General features: G+C 39.2%; 2 protein-coding genes across 5 annotated transcripts in view; one reads left to right on the forward strand and one right to left on the reverse strand.

The window, feature by feature from the left end:
* The window catches only part of IRAK4 (interleukin 1 receptor associated kinase 4), a 31,857-nt gene extending 19,762 nt beyond the window's left edge, over positions 1 to 12,095 (reverse strand). For 3 of the 4 annotated variants that reach the window (XM_070046555.1, XM_030835349.2, XM_060307068.1), the window contains exons 1-5: positions 11,714 to 11,797; positions 4,471 to 4,640; positions 2,191 to 2,336; positions 1,228 to 1,410; positions 578 to 738 (exon numbers count right to left, since the gene is read on the reverse strand). In XM_070046555.1, coding sequence (XP_069902656.1) covers positions 578 to 738; positions 1,228 to 1,410; positions 2,191 to 2,336; positions 4,471 to 4,631 — 651 coding nt within the window. In that variant the 5' untranslated portion in view covers positions 4,632 to 4,640; positions 11,714 to 11,797. Of the gene's footprint in view, positions 1 to 577; positions 739 to 1,227; positions 1,411 to 2,190; positions 2,337 to 4,470; positions 4,641 to 11,713; positions 11,798 to 12,022 lie in introns of those variants that run through there. The other variant, XM_070046554.1, reaches the window with a different exon arrangement.
* LOC132598018 (pseudouridylate synthase PUS7L-like) overlaps positions 12,016 to 15,844 on the forward strand; it is a 4,102-nt gene continuing 273 nt past the window's right edge. The window contains exons 1-2 of the mRNA XM_060306968.1: positions 12,016 to 12,033; positions 15,219 to 15,842. Of these exons, the coding sequence (XP_060162951.1) occupies positions 15,235 to 15,842 (608 nt within the window). The 5' untranslated portion in view covers positions 12,016 to 12,033; positions 15,219 to 15,234. The remainder of the gene's footprint in view (positions 12,034 to 15,218; positions 15,843 to 15,844) is intronic.

Consider the following 15,844-nt stretch of genomic DNA (forward strand, 5'->3'; position numbering starts at 1 on the left):
GCGGTACGTGGGCCTCTCACTGTTGTGGCCTCTCCCGCTGCGGAGCACAGGCTCCGGACATGCAGGCTCAGTGGCCGTGGCTCACGGGCCCAGCCGCTCTGCAGCATGTGGGATCTTCCCGGACCGGGGCACGAACCCGTGTCCCCTGTAAAGGCAGGCAGACTCTCAACCACTGCGCCACCAGGGAAGCCCATTGTATATTTTCTAAACTTTATTTTTAAATGAGAAAAGTAATACAAGGAAGCTATTTTTATAAAATTTTTTTAGAATCTTACCATTTTAATATTGATCATGCATGAAGCACTGTGTAGAGTTCAGCTTCTCTATTTTGTGAATCTCCCCAAATTATATGTATAATTGTATGTATGTGTATATAACTACATTTTTTATAGGGACAGAGTCCATAGCTTTCAACAAATTTTTAAATGTTAAGAACTGCCAGCTTAGAATGATGTTTATTTAAAGAAAATACACACTGAAATCATGTATTTCCTAAAGATTAATTTAAAATTTATTATATAACACACTAAGAAGCAACTCTTCTCTAATTCTTTGTCTTCCTGAAAGTATAACTTACTGCTGCAAGCTTCTTCACTGCTACAGTCCTGTTGTTCACATAGCCTTTATACACAACTCCAAATCCTCCCTCTCCCATCTTGTTACCACCGACAGAAAGGGGTCGTTCATCAAAGTTATTTGTGACATCCTTCAATTCATAATATGAAAAACTGTGAAAACCTATAATGTCAATAGAATAAGAAAAAAAGGGCTTCAGTAAAAAAGAAACTGGTTTTAATAACTTCAGTATTTTCTCAATTTGGATATTTCATACATATGCAAATATTTACAATTTTGTATTAGGTACAGTGGAAGAGAGTAAAACCATTTTTAAAATACAAATTTTAAGGTTTACCTTGAGAATTCTGTTTGGTGGTCCTCCAATTAATACTCTAGTCACTTATTTTCTTTATAAAATGACCCTTTTAAGTTATGTAAATATTTACTTTTTTTTTTCATAGCTTCTGTGGTTGTTCATATATCCTATTGCCTCTACTCACTTATAACACTGACTAATACAATGAAGATGGCGCTTAATAAATTAGGGGAAAAAAACAACCACAAAAGAGCTATTACCAGAATGCACAAACAAAAGGAGAGATTGATTTTAAAGCAGTGATGGTCTTAATAACAAACCCACTAGTGTAAAGCACTGCAAATGTTACTTACGTGTATCAGTAACTTCTAAACTTCTATTTTCTGGACACGAGGAGTCAGGTGGCGTATAGTTTTGTTCAGTATTCTCATCAGATATCACAGGTGTCCTGTATTTGCCATAGAGGGGCATATGTTTCTGTTGAACTGTTACAGTAACTTTAGAAGGCAGTGTATTAACAGTTTTGGGAACAGCATCTAACAAATGAAATAAGATACAAGTTGTCATTCCATTAGAAAAACTGTTTGTGAAAAAGGTAAATTAGGAACTTGGTTCACTTTTTGGTTCCAGTTTCTACACATTAGCCCCACATTTTCACAGCACTACACAAGAAGCTACCTAGTAAGAATTTGTAAATTTTGATAAGGATGGGTAAGGCAGTGTTTCCAAAATGTGGTTCATAAGCCACCTGCAACAGAAGGACTGAAGTAGTTGTTTAAAAACTTAGATCTTGAACCTAATTCAAGAATTCTGATAATGAGGTCTAGCGTACAGCTTGGGAAGCTACATGTTTAACAAGAACTCCAGGGGATTCTTATGCCCTCTGAAGGGTGAGTACCACTGGTGTACATGGCATCAAGGGGAAAAAAAGTAGCTTATGAGGAAGGCAACTAGACACCAGCCCACTGGAACACAATGTAAGGAATTCACGATCACAGAGTCCCATCAGAGTGGAAGTTGAGGGTGAAAAAAAGCAAGAGTTTTTTCTCATCATTCTAAACTTCTTACTGGCACAAAACCACCTGACTTTAATGGTGGGATGAGACTCAATCCTGAAGACTCCATTTCCTTAGCAGCAAGTCTGCAGTGTCTGGCGTGCTTGCTAAAGAGTTGGGGAGAGTTGAAAGAATGAAAAGGAGTCTTAAATGTAAGGCTCATCTACTATGAGAAAAAAGTAAGAGTCAGAAGAAATGTTCCTATTTCGGCTACTTGTCTTTCCACCCTAATTATTGATACCCTAGACAGGCTCAGTTTACCTGGTAGCAAAAGACTTGCAGGGGCAAAAAACTCATTTTGGACCAAAAGATCCACGAGATCACCAACTGTGCAATTTGTGGTGCCCCAGTCAAACAGTAATTCACAAGTGGGACTTTTTCCAGTTTGAAGTAATGCTTCAAATCTCCTTAAAGTAAGTAAAAGAGAAACAAGATTAGTATGTAAACAGAGTTAACATGTAAATAGGAATTATTCCCCCCAGCAGCACCCCCCCGCCCCGTCTAGTCCCGAGCACTTCCTACAATACAGCAAGAGAATCAGCAAGGATTACAGAGAACAGGAAAGATAGGCAGAAGGAAAAAAGATGCTGAAGAGGATGATAAGTTGACAGACACTGTGTACTTACAGTGGGCTACAGGGTGCACACACATGGACCCATTTAACTCTCGAAAACACTATGAATATCATACTAATTTACCAAACAGCAAGCGTGAGAGGTAAAGTAAGCAGCCTACAGCCACACTGTCCATAAACTGTATACAAATTGAGATTCAAATTCAGATCTCACTTGACAGAAGGGTATACTCTCAACCTACTAAGCTATATTACTTCCCTACATGACATACTCACTCTGTTAGCCATATGATTTTTAATAAACCAGCCTGCTTAAAGAAATAGAATATACACAAACTTGGAGAATTATCCCAAGTTAAGAAATAGTTTTATTTCTATAGTTAAGAAATATAGTTCTTAACTATATTTCAGTTAAATTGAGGGAAAAACACAGAGCAGTTTTTCATTCAAAATTTCTTTAATAACTAGTTTTGAAAGTAACATTTAAAAACTTGAACAACTTGGCTTTTCCTGAAATTTTTTTTATTTCAAAAAATTTCAAACCTACAGAAAAGTTGAAAGAATAATACCATGAACAGCCATCTGCTCTTCATCTAGATTCACCAAATGACCAATGGATAACATTTTGCCATGTTTGTGCTCTCACCCTCTCCATCTCTGTGTCTGTGTGCTCACTTTACAGAGTGTAGGTCAGATGCCTTGTAGAATTCACACAGTCTAGATTTGTCTGACTACACTCACGATTAAATTCAGGTGAAAACATGTTGGTAAGAAGAGTACAGAGATGACAATGTGTCCTTTGCACTGCAGCACATCTGGAGGCACATAATTGCAGTTTGTACCATTATTGACGACACCAGTTTGATTACCTGGTTAAGGAGGGGTACTTCAGATGTTTTCTCTATAAAACTACCTTTCCCCTTTGCAATTCATAAATAACCTGTGGATAATACTTTGAAATCGTGTGCGTATCTTGTTCACTAACACCCTTTCACCTTGTGATTTTAGCACTCGCTGATGAGCCCTCCGTAATCAATTACTCACTGGTAGTTGTAAATTGGTAACTTTTTAGTTCTATCATTCTTTCCATAATTATGTGCTGCCATTATTCTGTAAAGAAGAGTCTTTTCTCCTCACTACCACTCCCTCGACTATGCTCTCAAAGTGTTAGATAGTTAATATCAACAAACTGTCTATAAAAATGGTTTTCAAGGTTTAAACTTAAGTTTCTTCCAAGTAATTTAAGATGCTCATCCTTCATATGAGAAAACGTTTCCTGAAAGGACTAGTATGGGAGCTAAGGCTTCAGGTTTTTTTCAGGTTAATGCTGAAAATCACAAATAAATTTCTTTTCCCCTTGCTTCCAAAGACAGATTTTGACATAGGTTTGGGCTGAAATAACTGGCAAAAATAACATGTGTACTTATATCTTACCCTTAATCAAGCAGAGACAAATAGAAAGATGGAAATTATCTGACGGTAGTGTTGAAAATCCTGGCTAAGAACTAAGAAGTCTATTCATAGATGTGTACATGTACAAGCAACTTTAAAATGTCACATTTGAAGAATTCCTAAAATATACTGTTAAAGTGAATTAGAGACTCACACACTTTTAGGCTCCAGAATTTTACTACAGATTCTTAAAATATTCTTATGTTACTTCAATCTGGAAATGACAGGTATGAGGCAGAGTGAACTAGGCTCAGCTTGCCAAACAGAAATGTAGAGTAAAAGTTGGAATCGTGATTTTAACCTCAAAAACTTATTTGCAATATCACAATATCGACCTAGCTGATATGCTGGAGAATGAAGCAAAAATTGCAAAAAAAAAAGGGGGTGTGTGTGATTTATTACCATTATCTCCCCTAGAGAGAGGTTTATTTTCTGAACTGCAGCAGTAGACAGTATTTGTACCTATTAATCATTCTAGATTGTGATGTAAGAATTTAAAAAGAATTTTACGTTACCTTATGTGAAACTGATTGTATCTATCATCACCAGATGGTTTTTTAATAGCAACTGCTAACTTCTTCCATCCTTCTTGAGGATCAATAAAATCTGACAGCTTTCTAATTAGTCCAAGATTGAGGCAGCGCACATATGTTGATGCTGTTATGGGTTTGTTCATCTTTTATTCCTAAAATACGGAAAATTCTCATTAAAATTTTACAGTAGCTTTAGCGATGACATCTGTAAGCTTATACATCACACTTTGCTCTAACTTATGAAATGTTGGGAACTCATTACACCATAATAAAGGAACACTCCGAAGCCAGGTAGTTGCTGTTTTCATCTTTCTCCATCTCTAAATATCAATTAAAAAATTACAGGATTATTTTTGTTCCGGCACTAACATTTTCCAAGTGAAATTTACACAAGGGAGCAAAAAGTTTACTTTTTCAGAAAAATTTATGTAAACATATTCAGGAATCAAATCTATTAAGAAAAAAGTTTTCAATTTAAAATATTTTTCTCAGTCCGTATTTATTTACTATTAAACATTTATACAACACTCTTCGGTGGAAGTAAAAACAAATGTCTTGAAATAATTTGTACAGCATTAAAAGATATGGTCTATCCACTGACTTTTTACATAACATGTTCTTCCTTGGTGCAGCCACGATTTCTGAATCCATCAGATCTGCCTGATGATAATTCATTCCCTACTAAGGCAAACCCTGTGGTTTACCACCTAACTGCTCTCTAGACAGAACTTTTATTTCCTCAGTCCCCCTTTTCTTCTGCTACTCCACCCTGGAGAGCTGTAGCCGGGGACAAATCTCACAGTTTTACTTGTACACCAGCACTGCTGAATACAGCTGTGGAGAACCAGGTAACTGAGCAGACTGGTATAAGTACAAATTTAGGGGACCCTTTTCCATCGGGCCTTCAACACTGCTGTTAGTCCTTTCACTTGTCTTTGCTCATCCTCCCTGGTGACTATTTCACACCTTTAGCTCTGTCCACGTGGTTTTATTTGATCTCCATCTCCCTCATTCTCAGCAGGTGGTCACCTTTCCTTCTAATCAATCAAAACAAATAGATTTAGATATTCTTCTGTCAATTACTCTCCTGCTCCCCTACATATCTTTATTTTTAAAGTGTAATATAATTAATTTTTGGAATAAAGAATATATTCATGTGGTATGAAATTCAGACGTTACAGAAGAGTAAGAAGCAAAAAGTCTCCCTGTGTCTTGTGCCTCTTGTATTAGCATTCTCTTCTCTTTGGCCTTCTTTGACCACAGCTAGGTAGGTCCATCTACTCGCAACTTAATTACCTTTCATCACTGCACAATGTATTTGTAATCATATATTTATTTGTTTAGTTGTTTACTAATGGTCTACCCCATTAGACTACAAGCTCCATGAATTCAGGGTCTATGCTCATTTTATTCACTAATATGTAACTAATTACTAGCGCTTTGTAGATATTGGTGTTGTTAAGGGTTAGGAATGAATGAATTTCTTGCCCAGGACCATGCTAGGTGGTTTATATATTTCACTTAATCCTCACAGTGACTGAGGCCGTTTTATCATCTCTATTTCACAAAGGTTGTAAGTGAAATAGCTAGGTCTTGAACCATATCTGACTCCAAAATTCATGCCATATGTCCCTGTTTCTCTAACTCAATGCATTGTTCATGTCATTCTCTTTTCTAGAAAGACCAGTCCTTTCATTCATTCATAAACTCAATAAACATATATGTCAGGCTTTGTGCTAAGTGATGGGAGCTACAAAGAAGAGAAAAATCTTTGTTTTCAAGCTTCTCAGTCTAGCAGGGGGTGCTAACAATTACAATGAGAATAAATGTTACAAGAAGGGTGAGCAGAGTGTTAATGGGGTCCAGAGAAGGAGCACCAAGGGAGGCAGTCTGAAGGAGGTATGCCAAGACAGATTTGGGGGGTGAGAGGTTGGAAGGATGAGTGAAAAGCAATGGGGATAAACCCAAAAGGAAATTCCAGGCAGCAGGAATAGCATGGGAGAGCATGGGTTAGGCTAAGGCAAGTAGTTTGTTAGGGCTGGACCACAGGACGCATGTCATTAAAAGATGAGATTGGAGAGGTAGGCAGGACCAAGTCATCATGTGCCTCATATTCTATGACAAGGGGTTTAAACTTTATACTAAAAGTTACAGGGGAGCCAATGCAGGATTTTAAGGAAAAGTGGTATGTGATCTTATGTGGTTAAGTGGATTCCTCTGGATGAAACACTGAAGGAATGTATATTAAGGCAAAGAGAACAGTTTGAAAATTTTGCAATAATCTAGAAATGAAGGCCTGAAGAAAGAAGTATACAGTTGGGTAATGGGGAAGAAAAACCTCCAAAGGTGTAGGAGGCCAAATCAAAGTAATTTCAGGATATTAGAGGGAAAGGAGGCTGAGGGAAACAAAGAAGCTGATTCCTGGCTTTTTCAGCTTGGGTAATTATGTAGATGATAGAGGAAATAATGTGTTCAGTCCTGGTCATGTTAAATGTGAAATATCTACCTCTGGCACCACCTAGGGGAGTTGGCACTAAGTAGCTCAATATATGGTCTGGAGCTTAGGAGACAGGTTCAGGAATACTCATATATTCATACATGAATAGTTGGTTGAAACAACAAGAAATATAAGCCTGTCTATTAGGAATATATAGAATGTGAAGGAACGAAGGAAAAAAAGAAACTTTTAAAAGTACTGATGCGTCATGGAGCTAAGTAGAGAACCAGGGCAGTAGAATACCAGAGATTTCTAGAATTAGCCATAGGTTGGTATAAAAGACCCAGAGAGGTCGAAAAAATACTGATGGGTAACCAGAAGGCCTTTGGGTGACTTAAGAACTGTTTTAGTGGAGCAATGAGTCATGGTAGAAATGCATTTTCCAGGAAGCCTGGCTATGAAGGGAAGGAGAAAGGAAGAAAGGATGAAAGAAAGAAAAAAAAAAGGAAAGAAAAGGAGCAGCTCTCAAACTATGTACCCTTTACATGCTTAAAAATTGCTGTGGACTCCAAAGAGCGTTTGTTTATGTTGGTTATATTGCTAATATTTACCATGTTAGAAACTGACACTGAGAAATTGAAAAATTACTTATTCATTAATTCATTTTAAATAATAATAAATGTACTACATGTTAGCATACATAATATATTTTAATAAAAACTATATTTCCCCCCAAAATATGAGTGAAATTTTTTTATAGTTTTGCAAATCTCTTTAATTTTTAGCTTAATAGAAGACAGCTGGATTCTAATATCTGCTTCTGCACTCAGTCTGCGGCAATGTATCATTTGGGTTAATGTATATGAAGAAAGTCCAGGTTCACACAGACATACAGTTGGAAAGGGAGCAGTATTTTAACAGCCATTTCACAAAGTAGTAGTTTTCTTTGACGCTATACTAAAACTTGATAAGTGACAATTTCCTGAAAGTTAGCTGCAGTGTGGAATCTGAAACCATATCAATGAACTTTGTCACATTAAAATCCATGGCACTCTGAATGAATCTTTTATTCATACGTGATTTCGACCGTATGAACCTCTTGAAAGAGACTCAGAGACCCCAACCACCCTCTGGGAACTGCTGGTTTAAGGTTTAAGACAAAACTTGGTTGAAGATATGAAACGGATAGTAAACAGAGGTGAAGGGGTCAACCCTGAATAGAAGAAAACCTCTTCTTCTGAATCTAACAGGAGGGAAGCAGAGGTTTGGACACAGATATATTTGAAGCAAGAGGGAGAATTCCTATACAATGTTATTTTCTCTGTGAAGCAGGAGGTGAGGTCATCCAGGGCTAGGTTAAGAATCGCTCAAGCACCTTGAGGGCCACCTGGTAAATGCCTACTATTCCTTCGAGCTCAACACAAAAGGCACTACTGGCTTTTCCTGACAGTCATCTCTTTTGCTCCAAACTGTCACCTGGTTATTCTTCTATTATAACAATGATCGTATTTTATTATTTATTGGTCTGCCTTCTCTCCTAGATGGTGTGCTCTCCTGGGCAGGGACCCAACCAAATTCAGCTTCAGCAGCTACTCAGAATATTTGTGCCGAATGACAGAAGGCTGATTTTTTAAATTAAGAAATCACATCTGCCTATAGATTTTACAGTTGCTACATTCACACTACTTTTTCTTATTTACTTATATTTCTCTCCATTGTTAAGAAGTACAATGTGATTGACAAAGCTAGTAAACGTAGAACTGCTTAGTAATCCTAAAAGCTAGAGCTAAAATACAAAGAATTGAGAATAAGAGCAGTCTATCTGAAGAAGAGGGATAAATTCTGTAACTCTCCTGCATCCAGATTTCTAACAAAGGTGATAGCGTAGGGATGCCAGAAAAGGAAGGCCTTCTAACAACTCCTCCTTGTATTAAAGTCTGGAAGTTCTAAACTTCAAAATTTAAAATGTTACTTAAAACATACATCCATCTATCACCACCAACACATATTTGGAAGAACATACACCAAAATATTAACCGTGGTTATCTCTTGATGGTGATTTTTATGGTGGTTTTGTTTTCATTTACTTTTCTGCATTTTCTGTAATGAAAATAAATGATATGTGCAGAAAAAAATTAAAAAGTGTCGCCTCTTTCAAAGTATTCAAGATTTTACTTTAGTACATTTAGGATTAATAGAAGTGGAACAGGATATATTGCTTACAAATAAATAAATATATTCATGACTATTTTCTCATACCATTAATTCTCATGGTAAAGAAAATCCATTCATATTTTCACACTAGACAACTCAGCCAAGAATACGAGGTAAGGTGATCATTGAGAAATAATACTAAAATGAGTATCTGCTTGTGGAACCCAGTGCCTTCCCACCTGCATGCACATTCTCAAACAAAGTACAGTTCAAAATAGAAATTCAAAAAATTCATATGAAATGCATTAATAAAGTTTTAAGGTTGTGCTTCACTAACAGTCTGATCAGAGGAAGAGAGTGTAGAGGGGTGGATGGAAGATGGACTTTGAGGTTGCCTGGGCCTGGGTTCTAATGTAGCTCTTCCACAAGCCAACTGTGACCAGAGTCAATAACTCAGTTTCTCTGGACTTTGGTTTCTTCATCTGAAAAACAGAGATGCTCTTACCTAAGAGTTGCTGTATAGATTTTAAATTAACAAACACCTAATTCTATCAATAATAAGTGATCAAAGAAAATGTAGCAATGACTATTGTATAGCTGAAGTTATTCTTATGTCATATTTAAAAAAAAAAGAAATGTGCAGAATTGTATTTAAGCTCAATTTTCAGAATAGCAGTGAAGGACAACTGAAAGAATGGAACTAATAGGTCTGAGAACATAGCTAAGCTTTTCATGGTGAGTGTTATTTTATCAAGCATAGTATTTTTAAAATACTTATAACCTTCCTAAAATACATCATCTACGCATGCTTTCTTAAGCAAAATATTCTAGATATTTTTGGACAACTCAATATCATCATTAAGAACAAAAGCTCATGATACCTTCTAGACCTAATAAATTATATAGGGCTGCCCTTCTTAAATAGGATATGTGCTGGTATTCCATAAATTAAACATCACATACCATTCTCAAACATTGATTTATCTCAATGGTAAGTATTTAAACATCTTGGATATATTTTTTAAAAGACAAAATATTATACATTCATCAAATATTTACTGAGTCTCTATTTTGTGCTGGATATTGATCCAGGTCCCTGGAGATAAAGCATAAGTTAAGTAAGAAAAAAAAAAAACTGAATTCATGGAGCTTATATTCTAATAGAGAAAGACAGGTAATAAGCACTTGCCTTATAGTGCATTAGATGGTGCCAAGTGGAATGGAAAAAAATAAACTGAGAAAGGGTTTTAATTTTAAATAGGGTAGTCAAAGTAGCCCTCAATAAGAAGCTGCCGTTTGATTAAAGGTTTGAAGGAATGAGAAAGCTAGCCACTGGGATATCTGTGGGAAAGGTTTCTGGGCAAAAGAAATCGTAAATGCAAGGGTCTGGAGTGGGTCCACTGAAAAACAGCAAGGAGACAGTAAGACTGGAGAAGAGGGGGCAGGAAAGTAGAATAGATGAGAGAGGTAATGGGGCCAGGTCTCCTCGGGCCCTCATAGCCTTTGGATTGACTTTATCTTCTGAGGGAGATGAAAAGACAGTGGAGGTTTTGAGAAGAGGAGAGACACACTCTCTACTCATGTCTTAAAAGGACACCGGCGACTGCTGCTGAGAATAAAGGATATTAAAGTAAGGGCAGAGAAGCAGGAAGAGACCAATTAGTTCAGTACATCAATAATCCAGGTGGAGGTGCTGGAGGCTTGGATCGGAGAGGTAGCAAAGAAGGTAGAAGTCCTAGGGTGATGGATATTTTCTGAGGTAAAGCACACAGGATCCTGTGTGCTGATGTGAAGGGTGAGAAGATGGCACCTTTACTGAGATGGAGAAGCCTGTGGCAGGAGCGAGTTTAGCCTGGAAGCTCAGGAGCTCTGTTTGGACAGGTCGGAAGCAAACTTCAAATGAATGTTTAGTGTGCAAACAGAAGAATTAAGGAAATCTGAACTTTCTGACATATCTCTTCAAGGATTACCCCCAGAAAGGGAAAGGGCAATTCTTAATATTCTCCGCTTAGGGCTCCTTGGGCAGACACGTTTTTGAGGCACTAAGAGAGCCATTTGTTCCCATTCTAAATGGCTAAAATGCTTTCTGAGGTCTGCTTTTCATCCCTTCGTTCCCTCTCTTGTTTCCAGGCTGTCTGTACACTTTGCCTATCTGATAAGATACTGACAACCCCGCTCCACTTTCCAAGTTCCTGGAAGCCTGACAGAGAATCTTGGGGGGGCTTCGGAATGCTTTCCACGCGGCGAGCATCTCCGCCGGGTGCTGGTCTTACTTCCTGGTTCTCAGGAAAAGATATTTCATTTCGTAAACGGGTTCTCGGAACACACCGCCCGGGAGTTGAGAAATTCCAGGCGCGGTCTGACCGAGCCACCAGGTGACGTCTCTTCTCGCCCCACGGTCCTCCACAGGTACCACTAACTTTCTGATCCCCAGGGACCCACCCACGTCTTCATCCTGGAGCAATTGCTGCCCACGCAACCTACTTCCTCTCTACCTTTTCTCACTTGGGCTGAAGATAGGCGATTTTCCTTCCGAACCGTCCCTCCACAACCCTGGGACAGAGGGGCCGAGGCCGGGACGCGGACCTCGGACACCTCGCGGAGAAGGTGGCGCGCACGGCCGGAATCCCTTACCTGCCCAGGCGCTGGGAGCGGGGGGCGGGCGGGGCGCCGCGGGGCTGAGCCAGCGGTCGAGGAACCCGGGCCCTAGGGACGGCTGGGGCAGGCTCAACCCGTCAGGCCCCGCCCAGCCCCGCCCCGTCCCCACCCCCGTCCCGCCCTCTTCCTCTTTGTGCCTCTAGGCGGCTCCACACCGTGAGAAATTCCGGGCCTCTTTTAAGGCTCTTCTTTAAGTGGGAGCCTGGCCCTTTAAATAGTCCGTGTCGGAGGCCATTTTAAGGCTTCCGGTCATGCGCACAGCGTAGTTCAGAGGAATGCCTTCACCTGGACGTAAGGTAGGCCGGGTTGAGTTTCTTGCGCCAAGTGGGGCTTGTGTATGGGTCGATGACAAGATAGGCATTGGGACCCTGCCCCTTTGTCCCCAAGAGGAGGGCGACCTGAGCTAGTATCGCGCCTTGGGGTAGGCGGGGCTGGGGGAGGAGAAGAAGCCGGTGGAGCTGCTGGCTGTATCCGGGGTACTTTTCAATGCGCCTGAAGGCTACGCAGAAGGGGACGTTAGTCCTGCTGGTTGGTGGCAGAAGTAGGAAGTAGGAGTGAGTTAGGCGGAGCAACGGCAGTGGAAGGAACTGGAGGCGCTACTGGCCTTTTTTTTAACACCCTCCCAGACTCTGCCCTTAGCCAGCACTTTCCCAGCTTCGGGTCAGCCAGACTACCCCCTTTCTGCCCCGCAAGCTCTTCAACGCATCTGTTGCCTGGGAACACTGCACGTGTGTGCTTAACTCCACGTGGGTTCCTTGGCGGCCTTTCAGCACGGTTCCACTCTTACTGAGATGCTTGGTTGTAATATTTCCCTCATCATTGTATTCTCCTCAGGTTGTTCTACCTATGCCACTAGCTTAGAATGTCTTCATATCTTCTTCCTTTTACTGGGTAAAGAGTAGGTCATTTTTCTTTCCAAGACCAATCCAGCAGCTGAGCTTTTGATCACGTCTCATTGCTTTCCAACTCTTCAAACTCTTAATCAGATTCATCCTGTGCAGTGCTACCAGTCATCTTACTAAAACATCTTTTTGGATTGTGTCATTTTCCTATTCAAACACCTCCAGTGGCCATCCATTGACCACTCAGTGGATTCTAAGTCCCTGACAAGGTGTTCAGTATCTTACCTTGTTCGGCACTAATCCAGCTGTATTTTCCAGAACTGTACTAGAAAACACTTTCTCCTACTGCTCTGTATCTGGACTCTTCAGTTTTCTCTAACACATTGCATATGTTGTTTGTGCATCACTTATGATAGGTCTTTGACTCATTTCTGCCTCCTGAACTGTTTTGAAGACTTGGCCACTTCTTGCGTATGCCTTTACTGATTATTCTAGACAAAAGTGATTTTTTCTTTCTTCCTTTTCACTCTTACAGCTCTTTATTTGTACTAGCTGTTTCGTTTATTCAACAGTCAGTATTGATTATGTGCCTACTATGTGCTTGACACTGTTCTAATTGTGAGATAATCAGTGAATAAGGCTGACAAGGTTCTTGTTCTCATGGAGCAAACATTCTAGTTGGGGGAGGTATACAATAAATAGTGAAGAAAATTATTAGACAGAAATGCTATGCAGAAAATTAAATAGGATTTTGTGAAAAATAGTGGCTTGCTGGTTCCTCTGGATTATTGGTCAAGGAAGACCTCTTTGAGGATGTTATTGAGGAAGTACTGATTTAATCAACAGGAACAGTTGGCACAAAGGAACTGAAGAAGGCCAGTGAAGCAGGAGTGTAGTGGATAATGGGAAAAAGGTACAAGATAAATTTGGAGAATAGACAGAGTCCAGGATCTTAGAAGTCTTCGGAAGCCAGGGTAAGTAATTTGGATTTTATTATAAATGTGATTAGAGGGTTTAAAAAGGGGTTGTGATATGATTTAATTTACCTTTTAAATCATCATTCTGGCTACTCTGTGGAGAGCAGACTATAGTGGACTAGTAATAGAAGCAGAGATTAGAGACCTTCACAGTGTATAAGAATTTCTGGAATGGAAGTCCTAAAGTAGAGGTGACAAAAGGACAGCAGGAATAATCAGAGAGCCGGATGCTTAAAGGTGATGCAACTTTTGGTGATGAGAAAGTCAAAGCTATGACCGAGATGAAGTGGAAGTGGTGTGAGGTTGAGATTGAGGAACTGAGGGACTGCGATGTTAAATGGATGATCCATATGGATGGTCATGGAGGTCATGCTGGATAGTAGATTTTAAGCCTGGTATTAAAGTCATCAGTGAATGAAGAAGAATTGTCATGGGACCAGAGAGAGTATGGCAGCAAATAGTACAGCCTGATGGCATGAACTTCAAAGGAAATGGGATTTGGGGAGGTAGAGGAGGAAGAAATGGTTTGGAAGTAGCAGTGGCAAACATAGAAAATATTTACAACCTCCAGATCCCAAGGTGGGTATGAAAGGAAAAATAGCCTTCACATGAGAGGGCTACAGAAGAAGCAGCTTGGGGAAAATAGCCAGGTTTCATTAGGGCAAGAAACTGGGGAGACTGTGCAGGAAATAAAGGAATGAGGGAAAATAAATATATCCTATATATTCCCTAGGAATTTAGGATATAGAGAATTTGCTGTGATTTCTACATGACATATTAGAAAGGATGGTGTGGAGGTGGTTTTCTAAATTGGTTCAGATTAGTAGAATACACTGTAGAAATGGGGTGAAGGTCCAGATGATGAATTTCCTGGAGAGTGTGGTTAACACAAAGAACGGAGTAGTACTGGTCCCCTGAGCATTTTATTTTTCCTGAATCTCCCATCTGGTAGCCATGGGTTGTGTGAAGAATGAGTGAAGTTGGCTTCAAGAAGGTTTGTAAAGGTTTTTTTCTCTCTAATGCCAGAGAGAGATGGTTGGAATTTTTCTCTGGGTCAGCCGCAAAAGTTTGTATCTGTAAAAGTTTGTATCTGGCTTTCAAGAAGGTTTAAGGTCTAGGGTTAATTTAAGCCTACCTAGAAACCTAATCACATTGCAAGTTGGTTTTAGAACTTCATTTATCTATCAATTTGGACTATTTCTTCCTGTCTTCTCCTCATCCCTTCTTCCATCCCTATCTCTTCATATATAAATATCTAGCTACAGATTCTCTGGAATTAGCTGGAAATTTTAGTTTTCAGGGATGGAGTTCAGACAAATCATTGTAAACAGGCGTATGTTCTAGTCTCTTCTTTGTAAGACTACAGATGGTATTTTAAAAGTGAACTTGAAACTTAACCCATTTTAATCCTGGAATTTTAATAGATGGAAGCCTGGAGTGGGTGAAGAGTCAAGGTGCAAATCACCAGATATCTCGGTATAAGAGAGTCAAAATACACATGATATATAGAAATAAATTAGATTAGTAATGTCTTTTAAGGGGACTCAGGATTGGAAGGGAGAAGGAGAAGGAGAATTAAATAAATCTTTCAAACCTATTTCTTTTTTTGTTATCCAGAATTTTTCTTTCTGGTAATTGACCACCTCTTTGTTTCTTTTATAGGCATTGTTATTTGAGAATGGAAGAGGATACAGATTTTAGAATCAGGTTTAGTTCTCTGTGTTTCATTACAGATCACGTTGGATTTCATGGCACCATAAAAAGCTCACCAAGTGACTTTGTTGTTATTGAGATTGATGAACAGGGACAGTTAGTTAATAAAGCCAGTGATGAACCTATTCACAAGGTTAATAAAATACTACCTGGGCCAAATAATTTGGCCAAAAAAACAAACCTAGATCCTCAAAATTTATCCTTTGAAGAGAGAAGCAATCAAGAAGTCAATACTTTGGCTGGGTGCTCTGGTGATGACCAGAATTATGAGCCTGGTTCAGAAAAGGAAGATACTATCGAAGATGGAACTTCCAAAGGTGAAGAAGAAAACATTGATGTGTTAGGATCCTTGTTAGATGAAAAAACTAATGAATTACTGAATCGGTTTGCCTGTGATGTAAAAGAGAAGTGGAATTCTAAAACTGAACTAATTGGACCATCTTCTGAATTCTCATTAGGCAGAATCCTTGACAAAAACCAGAGGGCTATTTTGCATAGTGCTATTAGGCAGAAATTTCCTTTTTTAATAACTGTAGGAAAAAACAGTGAAATTGTTGTAAAACCAAATCTTGAGT

Source organism: Globicephala melas, chromosome 10 (genome assembly GCF_963455315.2).
Source record: "Globicephala melas chromosome 10, mGloMel1.2, whole genome shotgun sequence".
In the NCBI taxonomy this organism is placed as follows: domain Eukaryota; kingdom Metazoa; phylum Chordata; class Mammalia; order Artiodactyla; family Delphinidae; genus Globicephala; species Globicephala melas.